Consider the following 21,372-nt stretch of genomic DNA (forward strand, 5'->3'; position numbering starts at 1 on the left):
TTTCTAGCTAACAGAACACAGCATATCATCCTCAATGGAGAGAAGTCTTCAGACATGAAAGTAACTTTGGGTGTGTCCCACAGGAGTGTTATAGGACCATTACATTTCACAATACATATACATGACCTAGTAGATAATGTCAGAAGTTCCACGAGGCTTTTCGTGGTTGATGCTATTATATAAACAGAAGGAAACACCAGAAAGTTTTAGCAAAATGCGGGAAGACCTGCAGGGGACTCATGCTTGGAGCAGGGAATGGTAACTGACCTTCAACATAAACAAATGTAACGAATTGTGAACACGTAGACAGAAAGACCTTTATTATAAGACTACACAATTACAGAACCATCACTGGAAGCAGTTACTTCCATGAAATATCTAGGAGTATGCATACAATGCAGTTTGAAGTGGAATGACCACATAAATTAATCACAAGTAAGGCAGATCCCAGATTGAGAATCCTCAGGAAAGAAGCTAGCTTATGAAATTATTCATTTGACCAATACTTGAATATTGTTCATCAATATGAACTCTGTACCAGATAGGACTGTTAGAGGAAATAGAGCAGATCCAAAGAAAAGCAGCATGTTTCATTACAGGTTCATTTAGTAAGGATGAAAATGTCATAGAGTTGCTCGGCTAACTCCAGGGGCAGATGCTGCAAGAGAGGTGTTCTGCATCACATTATTGTCTACTGTAAAAGTTCGGACAGTGCATATTCCTAGAAGAGCCAACCAATATATTGCTTCATCCAACAAATACCTCGCAAAAAGACCATGAAGATAAAATTAGGGAGATTCCAGCCCACATGGAGGCATAGTAGCGATTGTTCTTCCCACGAACCATACGCAACTGGTGCAAGAAAAGGGGTAAGTGACATTGGTCCACAAGTACAATCTGCCACACACTGTAAGGCGGCTTGTGGAGTGAAAATGTACATATCACATCATCTGTTAAAACAGAGGGCAGAGCAATTACAAACAAGTCTCTATCCCCATCCATGAATATAAAGCAGTTACTTAAAATGACAGCTTGACAATTGCAAACACACACTCGCAATATACCGAAATCTCAACACCGCGAGCGTGAGCACACACACGCTCTCTCTCTCTCTCTCTCTCTCTCTCTCTCTCTCTCTCTCTCTACGGCCCTCTCGCCAAAGCACGAAGTCAGTCCTACAATTATTGACTATGTGCAATCTGTAGAAGAGTGAAAATCTCATTCTATCTACATTGCTATGAGAAGGTATGCAACAAAAGGGTGTTTACTAATCTCAGCTTACTGACCCCCAATTTCAGTCACACTTCTTTTCCATCTATGTACAACACCTATCACAATAACAAGGTGATGGCTATTGCTTCATGTGTTGTCAGGACCATTTTTTCCATTTTAATATTGAAACTACTCATTCTCTACCACAGTATTTATGATATCTGTTATTTGTTTGCCTGTGAGGAAGCATGGGAATTTGATATTTCACAGCCACAGCAATCTTTTCAGTAACAGTAATGGGAAATTTGGAGAATGACACACTGAACATATAATGGCAAGAGCAATGGTTAATATTAACATTTTTCCATGCTTCTGTGTTGTAATTTAACTTGTATTGAGGCCTGTTCCACTGTCAAAAAAAGACTTTACTGATTTTGGTTGCTGCACAGCATTAATGGTCTACTTCACTTCATCATGTGGTATCATTATTGGCCTTAGTTTTTTTGAACCAATTTTTACTTAGCACAGATGATCAGTCGCTGTTACCAGCCCGATTTCGGTCGTAACAACTAACTTACACTGCGGAGAATGGACATTCTACGCCTGATTTTCTCCTCTCATTGTTTATTTGGCTCTTATAGATGCTCACTGACTAATTTCTTGCAGGACACTACTCCACAAATTTAATTAAAGTTTTGTGGAACTCAGATATCATACAATAATAATTAAGTTTGTTAAGACTTAATAAGTTTAACACCTTATCTGAAATTTGCCATTTTAATTAGCATATACCATTTTGAAAACTCTCCTAATATTTAAAGTTAATTATAATTCCCTATTATCCTTCTTGTACAAAAAAAAATTGACACCTTACCAAAGATTCCCTTTTCACTGAGTTCACTACACTCAGCTGGCGGCTACAAGGGTAGCGGAGGCTGTGTGGCATGGACTGGGCGGTTTTTTAGGTTAGAAGGCCTTGGGAAAGTACGGGGTGGGCTGCAATCTCAAAGGCTGCATGGCAAATACAGGACGTGCCTGGATCAAGGAACAGTCGAAATTGTAGTTGTAAATTATTGTTGTTGTGCTGGGAAAGTCCCTGAGCTTCAAGCGCAAATAGAAAGCACAGAAGCTGAAATCGTTATAGGTACGGAAAGCTGGCTAAAGCCTGAAATAAGTTCTGCAGAAATTTTTACAAAGTCTCAGATGGTTTTCAGGAAAGATAGATTAGGCAGAATTGGTGGTGGAGTGTTTGTGTCTATCAGTAGTGATTTATCTTGTAGTGAAGTCGAAGTAGATACTCCGTGCGAATTGGTATGGGTGGAGGTTATGCTTAACAGCCGAACTAAGTTAATAATTGGCTCCTTCTACCGACCCCCAGACTCCGATGATATAGTTGCTGAACAGTTCAGAGAAAATTTGAGTCTTGTAACAAATAAATACCCCACTCATACGGTTATAGTTGGTGGGGACTTCAACCTTCTCTCGATACGTTGGCAAAAATACCTGTTCAAAACCGGTGGTAGGCAGAAAACATCTTTCGAGATTGTCCTAAATGCTTTCTCTGAAAATTATTTTGAGCAGTTAGTCCACGAACCCACGCGAATTGTAAATGGTTGCGAAAACACACTTGACCTCTTAGCCACAATCAATCCAGAGCTAATAGAGAGCATCACGACTGATATAGGGATTAGTGATCACATGGTCATTGTAGCTAGGCTCAATACCGTTTCTTCCAAATTCACCAGAAACAAACGCAAAATAATTTTATTTAAAAAAGCGGATAAAGTGTCACTAGAAGCCTTCCTAAGAGACAATCTCCATTCCTTCCGAACTGACTATGCAAATGTAGACGAGATGTGGCTCAAATTCAAAGATACAGTAGCAACACCAATTGAGAGATTCATACCTCATAAATTGGTAAGAGATGGAACTGATCCCCCATGGTACACAAATCAGGTCCGAACGCTGTTGCAGAGGCAATGGAAAAAGCATGCGAAGTTAAGAACGCAAAATCCCGAAGATTGGCTAAAATTTACAGACGCGCGAAATTTGGCATGGACTTCAATGCGAGATGCCTATAATAGGTTCCACAACGAAGTATTATCTCAAAAATGAGATTTTCACTCTGCAGCGGAGTGTGCGCCGATATGAAACTTCCTGGCAGATTAAAACTGTGTGCCCGACCGAGACTCCAACTCGGGACCTTTGCCTTTCGCGGGCAAGTGCTTCAGAGTTCGAGTCTCGGTCGGGCAGACAGTTTTAATCTGCCAGGAAGTTTCATTATCTCGAAATTTGGTAGAAAATCCGAAGAAATTCTGGTCGTATATAAAGTACACAAGCGGCAAGACGCAGTCAATACCTTCGCTGCGCAGTGCCGATGGTACTGTTACCGACGACTGTGCCGCTAAAGCTGGAGTTATTGAACACAGTTTTCCGAAATTCCTTCACCAGGGAAGACGAATGGAATATTCCAGAATTTGAAACACGAAAAGCTGCTAGCATGAGTTTCTTAGAAGTAGATACCTTAGGGGTTGCGAAGCAACTCAAATCGCTTGATACGGGCAAGTCTTCAGGTCCAGATTGTATACCGATTACGTTCCTTTCAGATTACGCTGATTCAATAGCTCCCTACTTAGCAGTCATATACAACCGCTCGCTCACCGATAAATCTGTACCTACAGATTGGAAAATTGCACAGGTCGCACCAGTGTTTAAGAGGGGTAGTAGGAGTAATCCATCGAACTACAGACCTATATCATTGACGTCGGTTTGCAGTAGGGTTCTGGAGCATATACTGTATTCAAACATTATGATTCACCTTGAAGGGAACGATCTATTGATACGTAATCAGCATGGTTTCAGAAAACATCGTTCTTGTGCAACGCAGCTAGCTCTTTATTCGCACGAAGTAATGGCCGCTATCGACAGGGGATCTCGAGTTGATTCCGATTTCTAGATTTCCGGAAAGCTTTTGACACCGTTCCTCACAAGCGACTTCTAATCAAGCTGCGGGCCTATGGGGTATCGTCTCAGTTGTGCGACTGGATTCATGATTTCCTGTCAGGAAAGTCACAGTTCGTAGTAATAGACGGCAAATCAACGAGTAAAACTGAAGTGATATCAGGTGTTCCCCAGAGAAGCCTCCTGGGACCTCTGCTGTTCCTGATCTATATAAATGACCTGGGTGACAATCTGAGCAGTTCTCTTAGGTTGTTCGCAGATGGTGGTGGTGGTGGTTGTTGGGATGTTTAAGGGGGACTAAACAGCTAAGGTCATCAGTCCCCCATTCCAAAATCAGGCGAGCCAAAAATCTACGGAGCAGGTAAAAACCAAAGGGGGAAGAGACGTCCCCCCAGGCGCTAACAGAACACAAATGCAGCAACAAACACTACAGACAAGAACAGGACAGAGAAACACCAGACAGAAAGAACAGAAGAAAGGCAGACGGCCGGAGACTGGTTGACTGACCACGAGAACAAAAAAGGGAAAGAGTCAACCATCTGACGGCACACCAGAACAGCAACAGACACAAGGACAAAAGACACAGAGAGGGAAAGCTGCAGGACCTCCCTAAATCGAACCATAAAAAGGACTACCACGGATAAAATGTAAAACATTGTCAGCCATGGAGACATCGTCGGATAAAACCAAAGCCAAAGTGCCCGGGAGATTAAAAGATTGCCGGAGTGTGCACAGTCGAGGACACTCCAGCAAAATGTGGCCGACCGTCAGCCGGGAGCCACACCGACACAAGGGGGGATCCTCCTGACGCAACAGATGGCCGTGCGTCAGGTATGTATGGCCGATGCGCAGCCGACACAGGACTACCGAGTCCCTGCGAGAAGCCCGCAGGGAGGAACGCCACACATCGGTCGTCTCCTTGACAGCCCGCAGTTTATTCGGGGCTGTCATGCCGCGCCACTCAGCAGCCCACATCCCAAGCACCTTACGGCGCAAGACCAGCTGCTGGTCGCGAGCCGTAAGGCCGATCTCCAAAGCTGGGGCGTCGATCGCCCCTTTGGCCAGCCTGTCTACACGTTCGTTCCCCGGGATGCCAACGTGACCTGGCGTCCAAACAAAAACCACCGAACGACCAGAGCGGGTAATGGTGGAAACAGACTCCCGAATAGAGGACACCAGAGGAGAAGAGGGATAGCAGCAGTCGATGGCCTGGAGGCTGCTCAGGGAGTCACTGCAGATGACGATGGACGTACCTGAGCAGGAACGCATATGCTCAAGAGCGCGCAAGATGGCCACCAGCTCTGCAGTAAAAACACTACAGCCAGCTGGCAAGGAGCGCTGTTCAACATGGCCAGCGTGAGCATAAGCGTAGGCAGTGCGACCATCAACCAGGGAACCATCAGTGTAGACAGGCTCGCAGCCCGGAAAGGAGGCGAGGAGCGCAAGAAAACGGCGACGGAGGGCTACAGGCGGAACCGAGTCCTTGGGTCCCTGTGCCAAGTCCAGACGGACGGCCGGCCGGGGCAGACACCACGGAGGCGTAGGCGCACGGACCTGGAAGTGAGGCGGAAGAGGGAATGACCCCAGTTCGGACAGCAGGGACTTGACGCGGACAGCTATGGAAAGCCCAGACCGAGGTCGCCGTTCGGGCAGATGGAGGACCGTGACAGGGAAAAGCAGGCGACGATTGGGATGGCCTGGCGAGCAATGAACGTGGACAGCATAGTCGGCGAGCAGTCGATGGCGGTGAATCCGCAGCGGGGGAACCCCGGCCTCGACCAGTAGACTATCCATGGGGCTCGTAGGAAATGCGCCAGTGGCAAGCCGGACCCCACAGTGATGGATGGGGTCTAACAACTTCAACACTGAGGGGGATGCAGACCCATAGGCCAGGCTCCCATAATCAAGCCTGGACTGCACAAGGGCTCTATATAATTGCAACAGCGTGCAGCGATCCGCACCCCACGATGTGTGGCTGAGGCAGCGGAGGGCGTTGAGGTGCCGCCAGCACTTTTGCTTCAGCTGAGTAATATGAGGAACCCATGTGAGCCGGGCATCAAACACGAGTCCTAAGAAGCGGCAAGTGTCCACCACTTCGAGCAGGTGGCCGTCGAGGTAAAGTTCAGGATGAGGGTGGACCGTCCGACGCCTGCAGAAGTGCATAACTCGAGTCTTGGCTGCAGAGAACTGAAAACCGTGAGTCAGAGCCCATGACGCTGCCTTGCGAACGGCTACTTGCAGCCTGCGTTCAGCGACTCCTGTAGTCGTGGAGCTAAAGGAGATGCAGAAGTCGTCGGCATACAAGGAAGGAGACACCGACGACCCCACAGCTGCTGCCAGACCATTAATGGCCACTAGAAATAAGGAGACGCTCAACACCGAGCCCTGCGGGACCCCATTTTCCTGTATATAAGATGAACTAGAGGCGGCACCCACTTGCACCCGGAAAGAGCGGCGCAATAAAAAGGTTTGAAGAAAAGCCGGGAGCCGACCACGAAGACCCCACTCATACAACGTGGCGAGGATGTGATGCCTCCATGCGGTGTCATACGCCTTCCGCAGATCGAAAAATACAGCAACGAGATGCTGACGTCGGGCAAAGGCCGTACGAATAGCAGATTCCAGCCGCACCAAATTGTCCGTGGCAGACCGGCCCCGACGGAAGCCACCCTGGGATGGAGCGAGGAGACCGCGCGACTCAAGGACCCAACACAAACGCCGCCCCACCATACGTTCGAGCAATTTGCACAAAACGTTGGTGAGGGTAATGGGACGATAGCTGTCCACCGCCAGTGGGTCCGCACCGGGCTTCAAGATGGGGACAATAACACCCTCTCGCCATTGCGACGGGAACACGCCGTCGCTCCAAATGCGGGTAAATATCGCGAGAATGTGTCTCTGGCAGTCCCGGGAGAGATGCTTCAGCATCTGCGCGTGGATGCAGTCCGGTCCTGGTGCTGTATCAGGGCAATCGGCGAGGGCAGCAAGGAATTCCCTCTCGCTGAAAGGAGCATTGTATTTTTCAGAACGACGCGTGTGAAATGAGAACTGCGTCCGCTCGGCTCGCTCCTTTAGAGGGCGAAAGGCGGGGGGATAAGATGCAGTCGCCGAGCTCTTTGCGAAGTGCGCGGCAAGCTGTTCAGCAATGGCGGCAGCGTCCGTGCAGACAGCGCCGTCCAAGGAGAGCCCAGGTACACCCAAAGGGGTCTGGTATCCATAAATCCGCCGGATCCGGGACCACACGAGCGAGGGGGAGACACGGGAGCCCAAGGAGGAGACATACCGCTCCCAGCACTCCTGCTTACGCCGTGCAATAAGACGGCGGGCGAAGGCACGGAGCCTCTTAAAGGCGATGAGGGTCTCCAGAGACGGGTGCCGCCTATGACGCTGGAGAGCCCGCCTACGGTCGCGAATAGCCTCAGTAATCTCCGGCGACCACCAGGGTACAGCCTCCCTCTGAGGGAGTCCAGAAGAGCGGGGGATGGCAGCCTCGGCCACCGAAATGATGGATGTGGTTAAGACACGGACCACCCCGTCGATGGCACCCTGGGGGGGAGAGTCAATGGTTGCAGCAGAAGTAAAAGCCGGCCAGTCAGCCCTGTGGAGAGCCCAGCGGGGCAGGCGCCCAGAAGAATGACACTGGGGCAGTGACAAATAGATGGGAAAATGGTCACTACCACACAGGTCAGGTTGCACTCTCCAGTGGAGGGATGGGACAAGTCCGGGGCTGCAAAGAGAGAGATCGATGGCCGAGAAAGAGCCATGAGCCACACTGAAATGCGTGGGAGCACCGGTATTCAAGAGGCTAAGGTCGAGCTGAGCCAATACATGCTCCACGGACCGACCGCGGTCATCGGAGACAGTCCCACCCCATAGAGGGTTGTGGGCATTGAAATCGCCCAGAAGCAGCAAAGGTGGCGGGAGTTGAGCCAGCAGCGCAGCCAAGACATGCCGGGGGAGCTCCCCATCCGGAGGAATGTAAACAGAGCAAACTGTAATAGCCGGCGAGAGCTCAACCCTGGCAGCGACTGCCTCTAAAGGTGTCTGAAGGGGTACTGGCGAGCTACAGACAGAGTGGTGAACAAAGAGGCAAACTCCACCTGATGCTCGGTGACAGGCAACACGGTTCTTATAGTATCCCCGATAACCGCGAAGGGCGGGGGTCCGCATTGCAGGAAACCAAGTTTCCTGCAGAGCAATGCAGAGAACAGGGGAATCAATCAGAAGCATCCGGAGCTCAGGCAGGTGGCGGAAATAACCGCCGCAGTTCCACTGGAGAATGGAAGCCACCGGGGGAGAGTCAGCTGAGTCCATAGGAGAGGCCCCCAAGGGTTCCGTGAGGGCGAGATCCGCGGCAGAGGCGAGGATTTCCACCTCATCCCCGGAGCCAGGACCATGTACAGCAGGCGGTGCTGAAACCGCCGGAACGTCCTTCTTCTTGGACACATGCCGTTCCTTCTTCTCACGTCGGCCCTTAGTGTGAGAGGGCTGGGAGAGCTTCTCTAAAGGAGCGTCTGAGGCTGACGACGACGCAGAAGGCCTACGACCAGCAGGTGGCGGAACCTTCAGCCACTGGCTGACATCCGGCTGGGTAGGAGAAGAAACGGAGGAAGGGAGAGCCCCGAGGGACCCCTTCCGCGAGAGAGGAACCGGCGGAGGCAACGCCGGCGGAGAAGGAGGGGGAGGGATCGAGCCTCCCGGTTGTGGAGCAGATGTCACTCCCGAAGTAAGCGTGGGGGGAGCGACAGAAGAGGGTTTGCCCCCAACGGCTAAGGAGGCAACAGAGGAAGGCTTGCCCCCAGGCACGAGGGGGGCAGACAGAGATGCACGGCCCCGAGGGCCCACTGAAGGCGGCACAGATGAGGCGACAACCGTCGCTCGCGTGGGCGACGATAACGTGGCTGCAGCATAAGACGTTCGAATGGAAGCAGGATACAACCTTTCATATTTCACTTTTGCCTCTCGATAAGTAAGCCGGTCCAGGGTCTTAAATTCCATGATCTTCCGCTCCTTATGAAGAACAGGGCAATCCGGCGAGCATTGAGAGTGGTGCTCCCCACAGTTGACACATACAGGCGGAGGCGCACATGGAGAATCGGGATGAGAGGGGCGTCCGCAATCTCGACATGTAGCGCTGGATGGGCAACGGGAGGACATATGCCCAAACTTCCAGCACTGGAAGCACCGCATCGGGGGAGGGACGTATGGTTTGACGTCACAACGGTAAACCATCACCTTGACCTTCTCGGGCAAGACATCACCCTCGAAGGCCAAGATAAAGGCACCGGTGGCCACCCTGTTAGTCTTGGGTCTTCGATGGACACGACGGACAAAATGCACACCACGTCTTTCCACGTCGGCTCTCAGCTCGTCATCGGATTGCAACAAGAGGTCACGATGGTAAATAATCCCCTGGACCATATTTAAGCTACTGTGGGGAGTGACGGTGACAGGGACGTCACCCAGCTTATCACACAAGAGCAACGCTCGTGACTGGGCTGGGGAGGACGTCTTGAGGAGGATGGACCCATTCCTCATTTTCGACAACCCCGCCACTTCCCCAAACTTATCCTCCAGGTGTTCCACAAAAAACATAGGCTTCGTCGTAAGAAAGGAGTCACCATCAGTCCTGCTGCAGACAAGGTATTGCGGCACGTAAGGCTCCCGCTTGGCACTAGATCGGCGTCCCTCCCATGGCGCAGCCAACGAGGGGAACGTCTGAGTGTCATATTGCGCAGCATCAAAGTCGACTCTACCTCGCTTAGAGACGCTGGTGGCCGTGCGACCACCAGCTTGGTGTGATTTATTGCGCTTCATTGCGCCACATCCGCCCAGATGCCACCTACTCCGAACGAGGGCTCTCCCCAAGGGCGCCACCCAGCCAAAGCAACAGGTACCTGGCCGATATCCCGTTGCCCGGAGTCCCCGTGCCCCAGACAAGATGGGCACATACTCCTTGGCATGCATGGGGAGGAAACAGCTCTGGCATCTGTAGTGCGATCCCTGCGTGGTCAGGGGGCTACCACCAAGAGGGTACATGACGACCCCACCACAACGGACTGGCTACCGTGCTGGATTTTAGGTGTTGAAAGGGGTCCACAGTTGTCGTGGGTGCTAAGAATGGTATTGTGCACAAGGCGAGAAGGAGGTAACCCAGGAGACGTTGGGCGTAAATCCCGCCACACCACAAGAGGTAACATGCAAGATGGTGGAGCATGATGGACCAATAGAAAAACACCACGTAAGGTGTCCTTCCCCAAATGGCACGCACTAAAAACGGAAATTTTGAAAAAAAAAGGAGGTCAAACCCAAGAGGGGACCATCACAGAAGGCCGAAACGTTTGAGACTCCTTTTAGGCGCCTCTTACGACAGGCAGGAATACCGCGAGCCTATTCTAACCCCCGAACCCGCAGGGGGTGTTCGCAGATGATGCTGTAATTTACCGTCTAGTAAGGTCATCCGAAGACCAGAATCAGTTGCAAAGAGATTTTGAAAAGATTGCTGTATGGTGTGGCAGGTGGCAGTTGACACTAAATAACGAAAAGTGTGAGGTGATCCACATGAGTTCCAAAAGAAATCTATAAATAGTACAATACTCAAGGCTGTCAATTCAACTAAGTACCTGGGTGTTAAAATTACGAACCACTTCAGTTGGAAAGACCACATAGATAATATTTTGGGGAAGGCGAGCCAAAGGTTGCGTTTCATTGGCAGGACACTTAGAAGATGCGACAAGTCCACTAAAGAGACAGCTTACACTACACTCGTTCGTCCTCTGTTAGAATATTGCTGCGCGGTGTGGGATCCTTACCAGGTGGGATTGACGGAGGACATCGAAAGGGTGCAAAAAAGGGCAGCTCCTTTTGTATTATCACATAATCGGAGAGAGAGTGTGGCAGATATGATATGCGAGTTGGGATGGAAGTCATTTAAGCAAAGACGTTTTTCATCGCGGCGAGATCTATTTACGAAATTTCAGTCACCAACTTTCTCTTCCGAATGCGAAAATATTTTGTTGAGCCCAACCTACATAGGTAGAAATGATCATCAAAATAAAAGAGAAATCAGAGCTCGAACAGAAAGGTTTAGGTGTTCGTTTTTCCCGCACGCTGTTCGGGAGTGGAATGGTAGAGAGATAGTATGATTGTGGTTCAATGAACCCTCTGCCAAGCACTTAAATGTGAATTACAGAGTAATCATGTAGATGTAGACTTGTCATAATCAATTCCAGACATAGGAAAGTTGGATAGAGGTCAACACAGTAACCATAGATTGCACTTGAATTATGCAGGTAAATGTTATTTGTGTGAAAAATTAAATCAAATAATAAGAGAAAGGCTTGAAGTGAAAACCTTATACATAAAAACAGTTTGTTTGAAACAGAAACTTTTTTCGAGTATAACAGCCTTCACTATGCAAACGTGAAGGCAAAGTACTTGTCAACAACATCATAAATGACAGTACACTCAAAATATTATCACAAAACATCTAATATCTTACGGACAAAATTGAACAAACTGACAAATTTCTGAGTGGTAGCAGTCCTCCTCATATTTATTTTGTGAACGAACTACAGCGCAAAACTGGAGAAATGAGTAACATTAATTTAAGTAATTATATAAAACTGTCAGTGTCTGTCATAGGAAACAGCGTAAAGGTGGTGGTGTTGGTATTTATGTCAAAAATAATGTCCAGAACAAAAAAAAAAAAAAAAAAAAAAAACAAAAAAAAAATTGACTGGGTGGATAATTTTGCACGCAGGATGGTTTTTTAAATAGCTGCAATAGGGATAAAGCTGAGAAACAGCAGTTTAATAATAGCTAGCCTATACAGATCCCCTAATGATAACATGAAAGAATTCTTTTGTCATTTACAGGAACGTTTTGATAAACTTTCACCTCATAAAAAGCAGACTATCATAGTAGCAGATGTAAACACTGACTCCTTAATAATAGTATGAATTATCTTAGATATATTGATAGGTTTCAGTCCTATAATTACAGTCATGTGAGTTCAACACCAACAAAAATGACATGTTACTCTCTGACATGTATTGACTATGTTATTACAAACTTAAGCAAGGAAGACCTTGTAGTCAGAACTGTTGAGAACCACATTTCAGATCATAATGCATTAGTTCTAGAGCTTCATACAGACAAAGTAGTAGTATCTCATGGGGTCCTATGAAAGAAAGCTAGACTATCACACTTTAAAGGAAACTCTGGCGCACACAAACTGGCATCAGGTAGGCCTATATGAGACAGAAAATATTAATGAAAGGTGAGAAATTTTATACAACATTAACCCATTATCTTAATCAAGGGTGCCCAGTGGTCAAAATACTAAGGAGAACTGACAATTCCAGTAATCTTAAACTTCCCCCTAATGGAACAAAATTACAGGAGATATGAAGGATTTATATATTCTTTTTGGAGACACCAAACTTCAGTACTTCCGATCTACATACCAAGTCTGTAGAAAACCTACAGGGACACACTTAAGACATTAAAAGCACAGATGTATGCAGAAAAGATGAGGAAATCCAGTAATGTTACGAAAACGGCATGGAGTATAGAAAATAAGGAGCATGCAGGAGGGGGGGACATACAATGCAGTGTGGCAGTGTGCTATAACATAACAAGAGGCAATGAAAAATTGCTGAGTGACCCAAAGGAATTATGAGAGATTCACAGACCAATTTAGTAAGATGAGCAGGGAAGATGTGACTGACCCACCAAAAGTGCTAAAACCCAGCAATGTCAGTAATTCATTCTTCCTGAGGTGTGTTACAGAATTGGAAATCCTGAAAATTTAAAAGCAAATACATCCAGTGCTGGGATGACACCTCGGCCGAACTTCTGAAAGAATGCAAAAATGATTTAATAATGCCACTACAACATTTAATAAACAGCTCTTTCAGTCAGGGGTGATTTCCTCACTTGCTACAAGTCACTGAAATAAGACTGGTGCATAAAAAGGGACTATCTACTGACATACAAAATTATAGGCCTCTTTCATTGACATCAATACTCAGTAAGTGGTTGGAAAGGCTACTTCTTGCATGAATTGTTGTTCTGTAAGTACAATCTATTAAAAGGCTATAAGCATGGTTTTAGGAAGGGCAGGTCTACAATAACAGCTGTACCTACATTTTTTTCAAGTGTTATTGAATAAACTTGATGATGGAAATAAAAGTTATTGGCACCTTTTTAGACCTATCCAATGCTTTGACTCAGTCTATTCTTCTATGTAAATTAGGAACTTATGGAGTCACAGGAGTGGCTTTAGATTTGTTAAGATCCATCTTACTGACAGAAAACAATGTGTTAAGCTGTATCATACAACCGGGGGACACATATTAAACAGTAAAATCATCTTATAAAATTCTTGACTGTGGAGTTCCTTTTGTTTTTTGTGCACATCAATGAAATAATAATTGCATAAAATTCAAACATAGTAAATTATGCCGACGATGCCTCCTCCATAAGCTGAGGCTCTAAAAAAGCAGTGAAAATAATACAGAGTACATTAGCCTTATGTCAGAATATGCACCATAAAACAAACTGGCACTAAATGAGGACAAAGAAGTTCTGATGGAGCTTCTGCTGAATTATAAATCAAGACAACTGGATACTGGGCCATAGTTATCAGTTGAAACAAGTGATTAAACACAAATTCCTAAATATTGTGATTAACATCTTACGTGGAAGGAGCACATCACCTACAAGTGTAAAAAATCTCCTGTAACACCTACATGCTAAAACGCCTTTCTACCATAATAGTGCCACCTGTCTTAAGACAAATCTATTTTGGAATTCCACGCACTCACCTACAATATGGTATTGAGATTTGGGGTGGGGCACCAACGGTATACATGTGCGCACAATAGAATAATTAGGACAATAGCTAATACTAGTAAACATCAGTCCTATAGAGAATAATACTTAATTAAGTATAACATACTAACAGTATATTCATTGTACACTGCAGCACCAAAGAAACTGGCACAGGCATGCGTATTCAAATACAGAGATATGTAAACAGGCAAAATATGGCACTGTGGTCAGCAATGACTATATCAGGCAACAAGTGTCTGGCGCAGTTCTTAGATTGGTTACTGCTATTACAATGGTCGGTTATCGAGATTTAAACGAATCTGAATGTGGTGTTATAGTCGGCACACAAGCAATGGGATACAGCATTTCACGAGTGTACAGTGAATATCAAGAATCTGGTAAAACATCAAATCTCCGACACTGCTGCGGCCAGAAAAAGATCCTACAAGAACGAGACTAATGACAACTGAAGAGAATCATTCAGTGTTAAGGAAGTGCAACCCTTCTTAAAACTGCTGCAAATTTCAATGCTTGGCCACCAACAAGTGTCATCGATATGGGCTTTCGGAGTCCACTCATCTACCCTTGATGATTGGAAGACACAAAGCTTTATGCCTCGCCTGGGCCCGTAAACACTGACATTGGACTGATGATGACAAACATGTTTCCTGGTCAGACTAGTCTCATTTCAAATTGTATCAAGGGGATGTATGTGTATGGGTATAGAGACATTCATGAATCCTGCATGTCAGCAGGTGATTGCTCAAGCTGGTGGGGACTCTGTAATGGTGTGGGGCATGTGCAGTTGGAGTGATATGGGACCCCTGATACGTCTAGATATAACTGAAAGGTGACATGTAAGTAAGCATCCTGTCTGATCACCTGCAACCATTCATGTCCATTGTGCATTCTGACAGACTTGGCAATTCCGACAGGACAATGTGACACCCCACATATCCATAATTTCAACAGAGTGGCTCCAGGAACACTCTCCTGAGTTTAAACACTACCACTAGCCACCAAACTCACCAGATATGAACATTACTGAGCATATATGGGATGCCTTGCAACATGCTGTTCAGAAGAGATATCCACCCTATCATACTCTTATGGATTTATGGGCAGCCCTGCAAGATTCATGATGTCAATTCCCTCCAACACTACTTCAGACATTAGTGGAGTCCATGCCACGTAGTGTTGCAGCACTTGTGTGCGCTCGCAGGGGCCCTACACGATATTAGGCAGATGTACCAATTTCTTTCGCTCTTCAGTGTATAACATTGTTTTAAGTCATGTCAAAGGTAGAACCTGCTGGATTCCACAACTGCTCACACCCATTCAAAACACCCACTGAACAAAGGCAGAAATGTTGCAGCTGTGTCAAGTCAATTCTTGAAACTTCTCTGGTGATCCAATCTCCATGTACTGGGTGCATCACTACAACCCCAAGACCAAGGAGCAAAGCAAGAAACTCACTCTGCCAAAGACACAGTCACATAAACTGCTTCTTCGGGCTCTCAAAATTTTCCTTGCCCCTTGTTTTCTCCTGACATGGCACCCAGCTACTTCCTCCCTTTCTCTGATGATGAAACCATTGTGTGGTATGCATTTCTAGAATGATGATGAGGCGATTTTCAAGATGGAAAATTACCTGTACAAAACAAATGTTGCTTGTACAACCAATGTCTCCAACAAATTACGCATTGTGAGGAAAAATGTGTTGCACTGCAGAGTGAATATGGACAAAAGGACTAACACCATCACCATGTTCCATGGCCTGAGCTTGAGTTTTCCACAGTGATAATTAAAACTTTGAGATTATCTCTTGAACAACATATGGCAGCAGCTTTCAATCTTTATGTTAGGGCTCTGTAATATTTCTTTCCACATTCATTCATCTTTGCTCAGTGTGTAACTGGACAGAATGATCCAGCATACTCATCCAAGACAAGGACATCACTCTTTCACTTGGAAAGAAGGAGTACAATGGAGCTTGATAGTTTTTGACAGGAAAACAGCTTTACGCAATGTGAATGAGCAAACTAACTCCAGTTCGTACCATGCTGTGAACTAACAATATTCTGACTTACAGGTGGCTCTCTTATTATATGAATTATGAACCTGCTACCTCTCTCTTTATCATTTATGGATTCTCTTCCTTACCATTCCTTAAGAGTCTCTAACACGTAGTATAACACTAGTCGCAAAAGAAGAAACGAAAACAAAGTAAAACTACCACCCAAGATACATTTATCACAATCACCATAATTAGTTATTTATAAAAAAAAATTGCATAATCACAAACTATACTGTGAAGCATATGAAGAAACTAATGTTTGTAAAAGAAAATTTGATTACAAAATAGACTACAGACAAGTAAAATTGTTCACTTTTAACAGTGGAATACACACGATAAACCCATCACCAAAAAAACTTCGATTCTTAGAGCTACATACTGTAGTATAAGGAGAGATTATACTTTTTATTGGGAAAAAAAAGAGAGAATATACTATCATGATAATGTAACTGCAAGAGAATGTCATGGAAAAGAAAATACTTTAATGCTCAGAATTTGTTACTGGACTCAAAACACAACAACATACAGTTACAATACCACATCTGAAATCAATGAAGAAGGCTATAGTTTCAGACACTTCCACAGGTGAGGTTACAATCATTAAGAAAGATAATGCCAAAATTTGATGTAAACTGTATGCAATCATACAGTTACATTTATTAATTACTATGTAGTTACCAATTTATGTTTTTTATGAAGTTCTTCGGCATATTTGCTAACTTCTTTCACCAGTTCAGTAACTTTCTGTACCATCTGCATGTGCAAATTTGACAGTTTCTCTGCTGAAGAGCGGAGAACTTGCCAAACTGGAGCAAATGTCCCTTGTACACTTCCAGAACTTGTTTGCTTAGCTAACTTAGCCAATAACTTTGAATTATTTTCTTCAATGTTAGATCTGTAACAAAAATGAACTTATATTTTCTCCTCCCCTCTGCACATACTTGTATGTTTATATATTCACATAATTACTGAGTTTGGTACTAAACTTTAACAAGATCCTTCTCTACCAACATGTGTGAATATAAATCAGTAGTTCACTGTCTTCATTTATGAAAGTTTCTACACTGTCTATGAATATTATAAACCTATTGTTATGAAGTGCTTGGCTTATTTATTTATTTTGTTAGGTTCTGTGTAACCATCTGAATTAAAGCCACCCAGTAACATAATTAGTCACTAAATATGTATCCATACAATGTTGATTATAAACAAAAAATACAATGAAATGTTTCCAAATGGTTCAAATGGCTCTGAGTACTATGGGACTTAACATCGGAGGTCATCAGTCCCCTAGAACTTAGAACTACTTAAACCTACAAATGCGAACATTTTAAGTTAGGCTTTACTGTGACTGTCATTGACATTAAATGAAACAACAAGTTTACTGTTACCAGTCACCGTTTTATTTTATATTGTCATCAATGTATATAATTTTACTGCTGTAGCCAATATGATTATTGTACTTAACATCTGTAAAATTTCACCTGATTGTTATTAAAAAGTATGAAATTTCAGCCATTTTAACATTGCACCTGATTGTATAAATGAGTACAAATGTTATGCTGTTTTAACTTGTCAAAATCATATTTATATGCCACCTGAAGTACACACACATATATTCAACACCTCAAAACAAACACCTCCAAATCCTTTAAATAATTATTCTGTAATAATGTTGTTACGATGCATATTCTACGTACTTTGCGATTATGTCTTCTATTCTGCTATATGAACTTTGCACCCAGCAGATTCCAGACACCATATTTGTTTACAAATGTGACAGTATACATCTGATGTGTTACGACAGCAAATAGCAACCTGTGACCACTGAAGGTACTCTATTTTACTTATTTTATGTTTACCATTAGATATCAGTTTAATTTTTTGTCAGAAGAAATCCAAAACCAAGTTCTGAAATAGTGTCTTGTTTCTCCACTAGACAGTGCGATAAGTTCCTCCAAAAATCGTAACACAACACAACACAACACAACACAACACAACACACACACACACACACACACACACACACACACACACACACACACCTCATACTAAATAATGTAAATCCACCTGATGATGGAGGTTTAAACCTTTGAAACGTGTCGTGGAAACAAAAGAGTGACTGGTAACAGTAAACTTATTTCATTTAATACTTAAACCTAACTAACCTAAGGACATCACATACATCCATGCCCCAGGCAGGATTCGATCCTGCGACCGTAGTGGTCGCGTGGTTCCAGACTGAAGTGCCTAGAACAGCTCACCCACTCCGACTGGAGAAATGTTTCCAACATTGTATGCGTATAAGTATGAACACAGTAAAAGACCCTAAAATTACTGTTAGGAATTTCTGCAGGGAATGAAATGAGTGTGTCATGAGGAGACCTTTTAAGTTAGAATTGAGAATCTGGGATCCATCTGCCAAGTTTTTCAATTTGTCTCTGGAACTGAATATGCAGAACAGAACACGCCTTATCATACAACAGTCAAGTATGTGTTACCCAAGTACTAAATGTTTTCCCACCTACTGTTCAATTAATGACTGCTGCAGTTTCTTTTGAATGACTCCATACTACTAATTCTACTGTTCATCTTTCGCGGTACAAGGACTATGGAGATTGGCCACCAACTGGGGTGATGAGGCATACGTTCCCAGGGAGGAGATGTAACACTTCCTCCGTTCTTACTGTGTTTGCTAGATAGTGAGCCCCAGCAAAAAGTCACTTAAAAGTGATAAGGTCAGCCTGCAACGGATGGAACTTTTCACAGCTCTTCAGCAATTCTGCAAAGCTACTTCAATGTCTTTGGTCCATCATGGCACTGGCTGGCTGTGGAGGGGAGCTGTAGGAAAGGGAACAGTAGTTCCAAGTGGTGTGGGTGTGTCTTGCACTACCTCGGAGACACAATCTGACATAAAGAGGGTCAGCGTAACAGCAGACACGTGTCAGTTGGCTCTTCAAAGCACCCAATGTGGTAGTCAGTCCATATGGCAGTGGCAAGGAAGTAACAGGATCACTGGAAAGTGGTCACTGTCAAAGATTGATATGCAGTGAAGCCACGAGACTGGGGGACAATTCATTAGATCGGTAACTGAAAAGGTGCCATGGACAGCACTGAAGTGGGTTCAAGTACTGAGGGGAGATAGGTCATGGATGGTCACTCAGAAGATCGTTGGTTGGTTGGTCTGTTTGGGGTATAAAGGGACCAAACTACAGGGTCATCAGTCCCTTTCTCCTGACGCAAGCAAGGCCCAAGGCACAAGAACACCTAACACCACACCTAAATAGAAAATGAATGGAACGAACAAAAACAGGGAAAACATACACCACAAGGAAAAGTGGAAGAAGGTATTAAAACCACAGAGCATATGGTCTGGGTTGGCTGGTCACAATAATAAAAGAGGATGAGCCAGCCACTCTACAACATGTTAAAATGTCCACTCCAAAAAGACAAGGCGAGATGAACGCATGTAGGGAACAGACGACCACCAAGACAAACAAATGCAAAGAACGTGTGACAGAGTAAAAATGAAAGGAGGGTGGTGACCTCAGAGAGAACACTAAATGCCCACCCTTAGATGGTACAATAAAAAAAAACCCTCATGAGTAAAATGTAAAACTAAATCTGCTGTTGAGGCACTGTTGCCGAACACCAAAGGTAGGGTGCTGGGAAGGTTAAAAGTCTGCCACAGAGTGGCTAAAAGGAGGCAGTCCAGCAAGATGTCGATGACAGTCCTATGTGAATCACAGTGACACCGAGCTGGGTCCTCGTGACAGAGGAGGTAGTCACGTGTTAGCAATGTATGGCCAAAGCGGAGCTGGCAGAGAACCACGGAGTGCCTGTGAGAGGCCCGCATGGAGGTCTTGCGCACATTCGTAGTCTCCTTAAGGTCATGCAGTTTGTTGTGTATACTGAGATTATCTCATTCTGACCCCAAAAGCTGAATAATGATCGTGTAATAATGATTGCAGGTCAGTTACAGGGATGCTGATCTACAGAAGCAGTTTATGTGTAGTCTATTTGGCCAGCCTGTCGGCAAGTTCATTTCCTGGGATTCCGACGTGGCCTGGGGTCCACACAAACATCACAGAACAACTGGACCGTTCCAGGGCATAGATGGACTCCTGGATGGTCGCTAACAAAGGATGGAGAGTTAGCACTGGTCGATAGCTTGTGGGCTGCTCAAGGAGTCAGAACAGAGAAGAAACGACTCGCCAGGGCATGAGCGGATGTGCTCAAAAGCACGAGAAATGGCTGCCAGCTCTGCAGCCATCTGGCAAGGAGTGCTGCTCAATATGTCGTCCATGAACATACATGAAGCCAACATGACCATCAGCCATCAAGCCGTCAATGTAAACCACTTCATGGTCACAGTACATGTCAAGAATCAAGAGTAAGTGAAAGCAGAGTGCTGTGGGGTTAACTGAGTCCTTAGGACCATGTGAAAGGTCCAGGCGAAGCTTCAGCCTAGGTGTACACCATGGAGGTGTACGTGAATGGACCTCAAGTATAGGTGGTAAAGTCAAGGACTCCATTTCAGACAGAAGAGATCGGACACAAACCGCAATATTAAGCCCAGACCTGGGCCTCCGATGCAGGAGATGAACGGCCATGGATGGGAAAAGGAGATGGTAATTCGAATGCTCAGAACTCTGAATGTATGCAACGTAACTGACAAGCAGTTGTGCATGCCTAACCTGCAATGGAGGGACTCCAGCCTCCACCAGGACGCTGGTCACCGGACTTTTCCTAAAATCTCCTGTTGCCAGGCAAACACCACAGTGGTGCACTGGGTCGAGTAAACGAAATGCTGAGGGCACCGCCGAACTATAAACCAGACTCCCATAGTCAAGGTGGGATTGAACAAGGGCTCTGCAGAGCTGCAGCAGTGTAGAGCGATCTGCACCCCAGTTGGTGTTGCTCAGGCAGCGAAGGGCATTGAGGTGCTGCCAGCACTTCCACTTCTGCTGACAAAAATGAGGAAGCCACGTCAATTGGGCATCTAAAACCAGCCCTAAGAATTTATGTCTCCACTACTGGAAGTGGATCGTCATTAAGGTAAAGTTCTGGTTCCGGATGAACAGTACGACACTGACAGAAGTGCAAGACACACGACTTTGCGCGTGAATACTGGAAACCGTGGGCTAGAGCCCATGACTGCATCTTGGGAAGGCTCTCTGTAAGCACCGCTCGGCAACTCCAGTACTAGAGGAGCAGTACATAATGCAAAAGTCATCTGCATACAGATAAGGTGAGACCAATGACCTGACAGCCACTGCTAGACC

At 45.4% G+C, this 21,372-nt stretch overlaps 1 protein-coding gene across 4 annotated transcripts in view; it reads right to left on the reverse strand.

Moving 5' to 3' along the window:
* The window catches only part of LOC126248314 (F-BAR domain only protein 2-like), a 330,016-nt gene that overhangs the window by 265,659 nt on the left and 42,985 nt on the right, over nt 1-21,372 (reverse strand). For all 4 annotated transcript variants that reach the window (XM_049949189.1, XM_049949191.1, XM_049949190.1 and 1 more), the window contains exon 3: nt 16,766-16,982. In XM_049949189.1, coding sequence (XP_049805146.1) covers nt 16,766-16,982 — 217 coding nt within the window. The remainder of the gene's footprint in view (nt 1-16,765; nt 16,983-21,372) is intronic.

Source organism: Schistocerca nitens, chromosome 3 (assembly GCF_023898315.1).
Source record: "Schistocerca nitens isolate TAMUIC-IGC-003100 chromosome 3, iqSchNite1.1, whole genome shotgun sequence".
NCBI lineage: Eukaryota > Metazoa > Arthropoda > Insecta > Orthoptera > Acrididae > Schistocerca > Schistocerca nitens.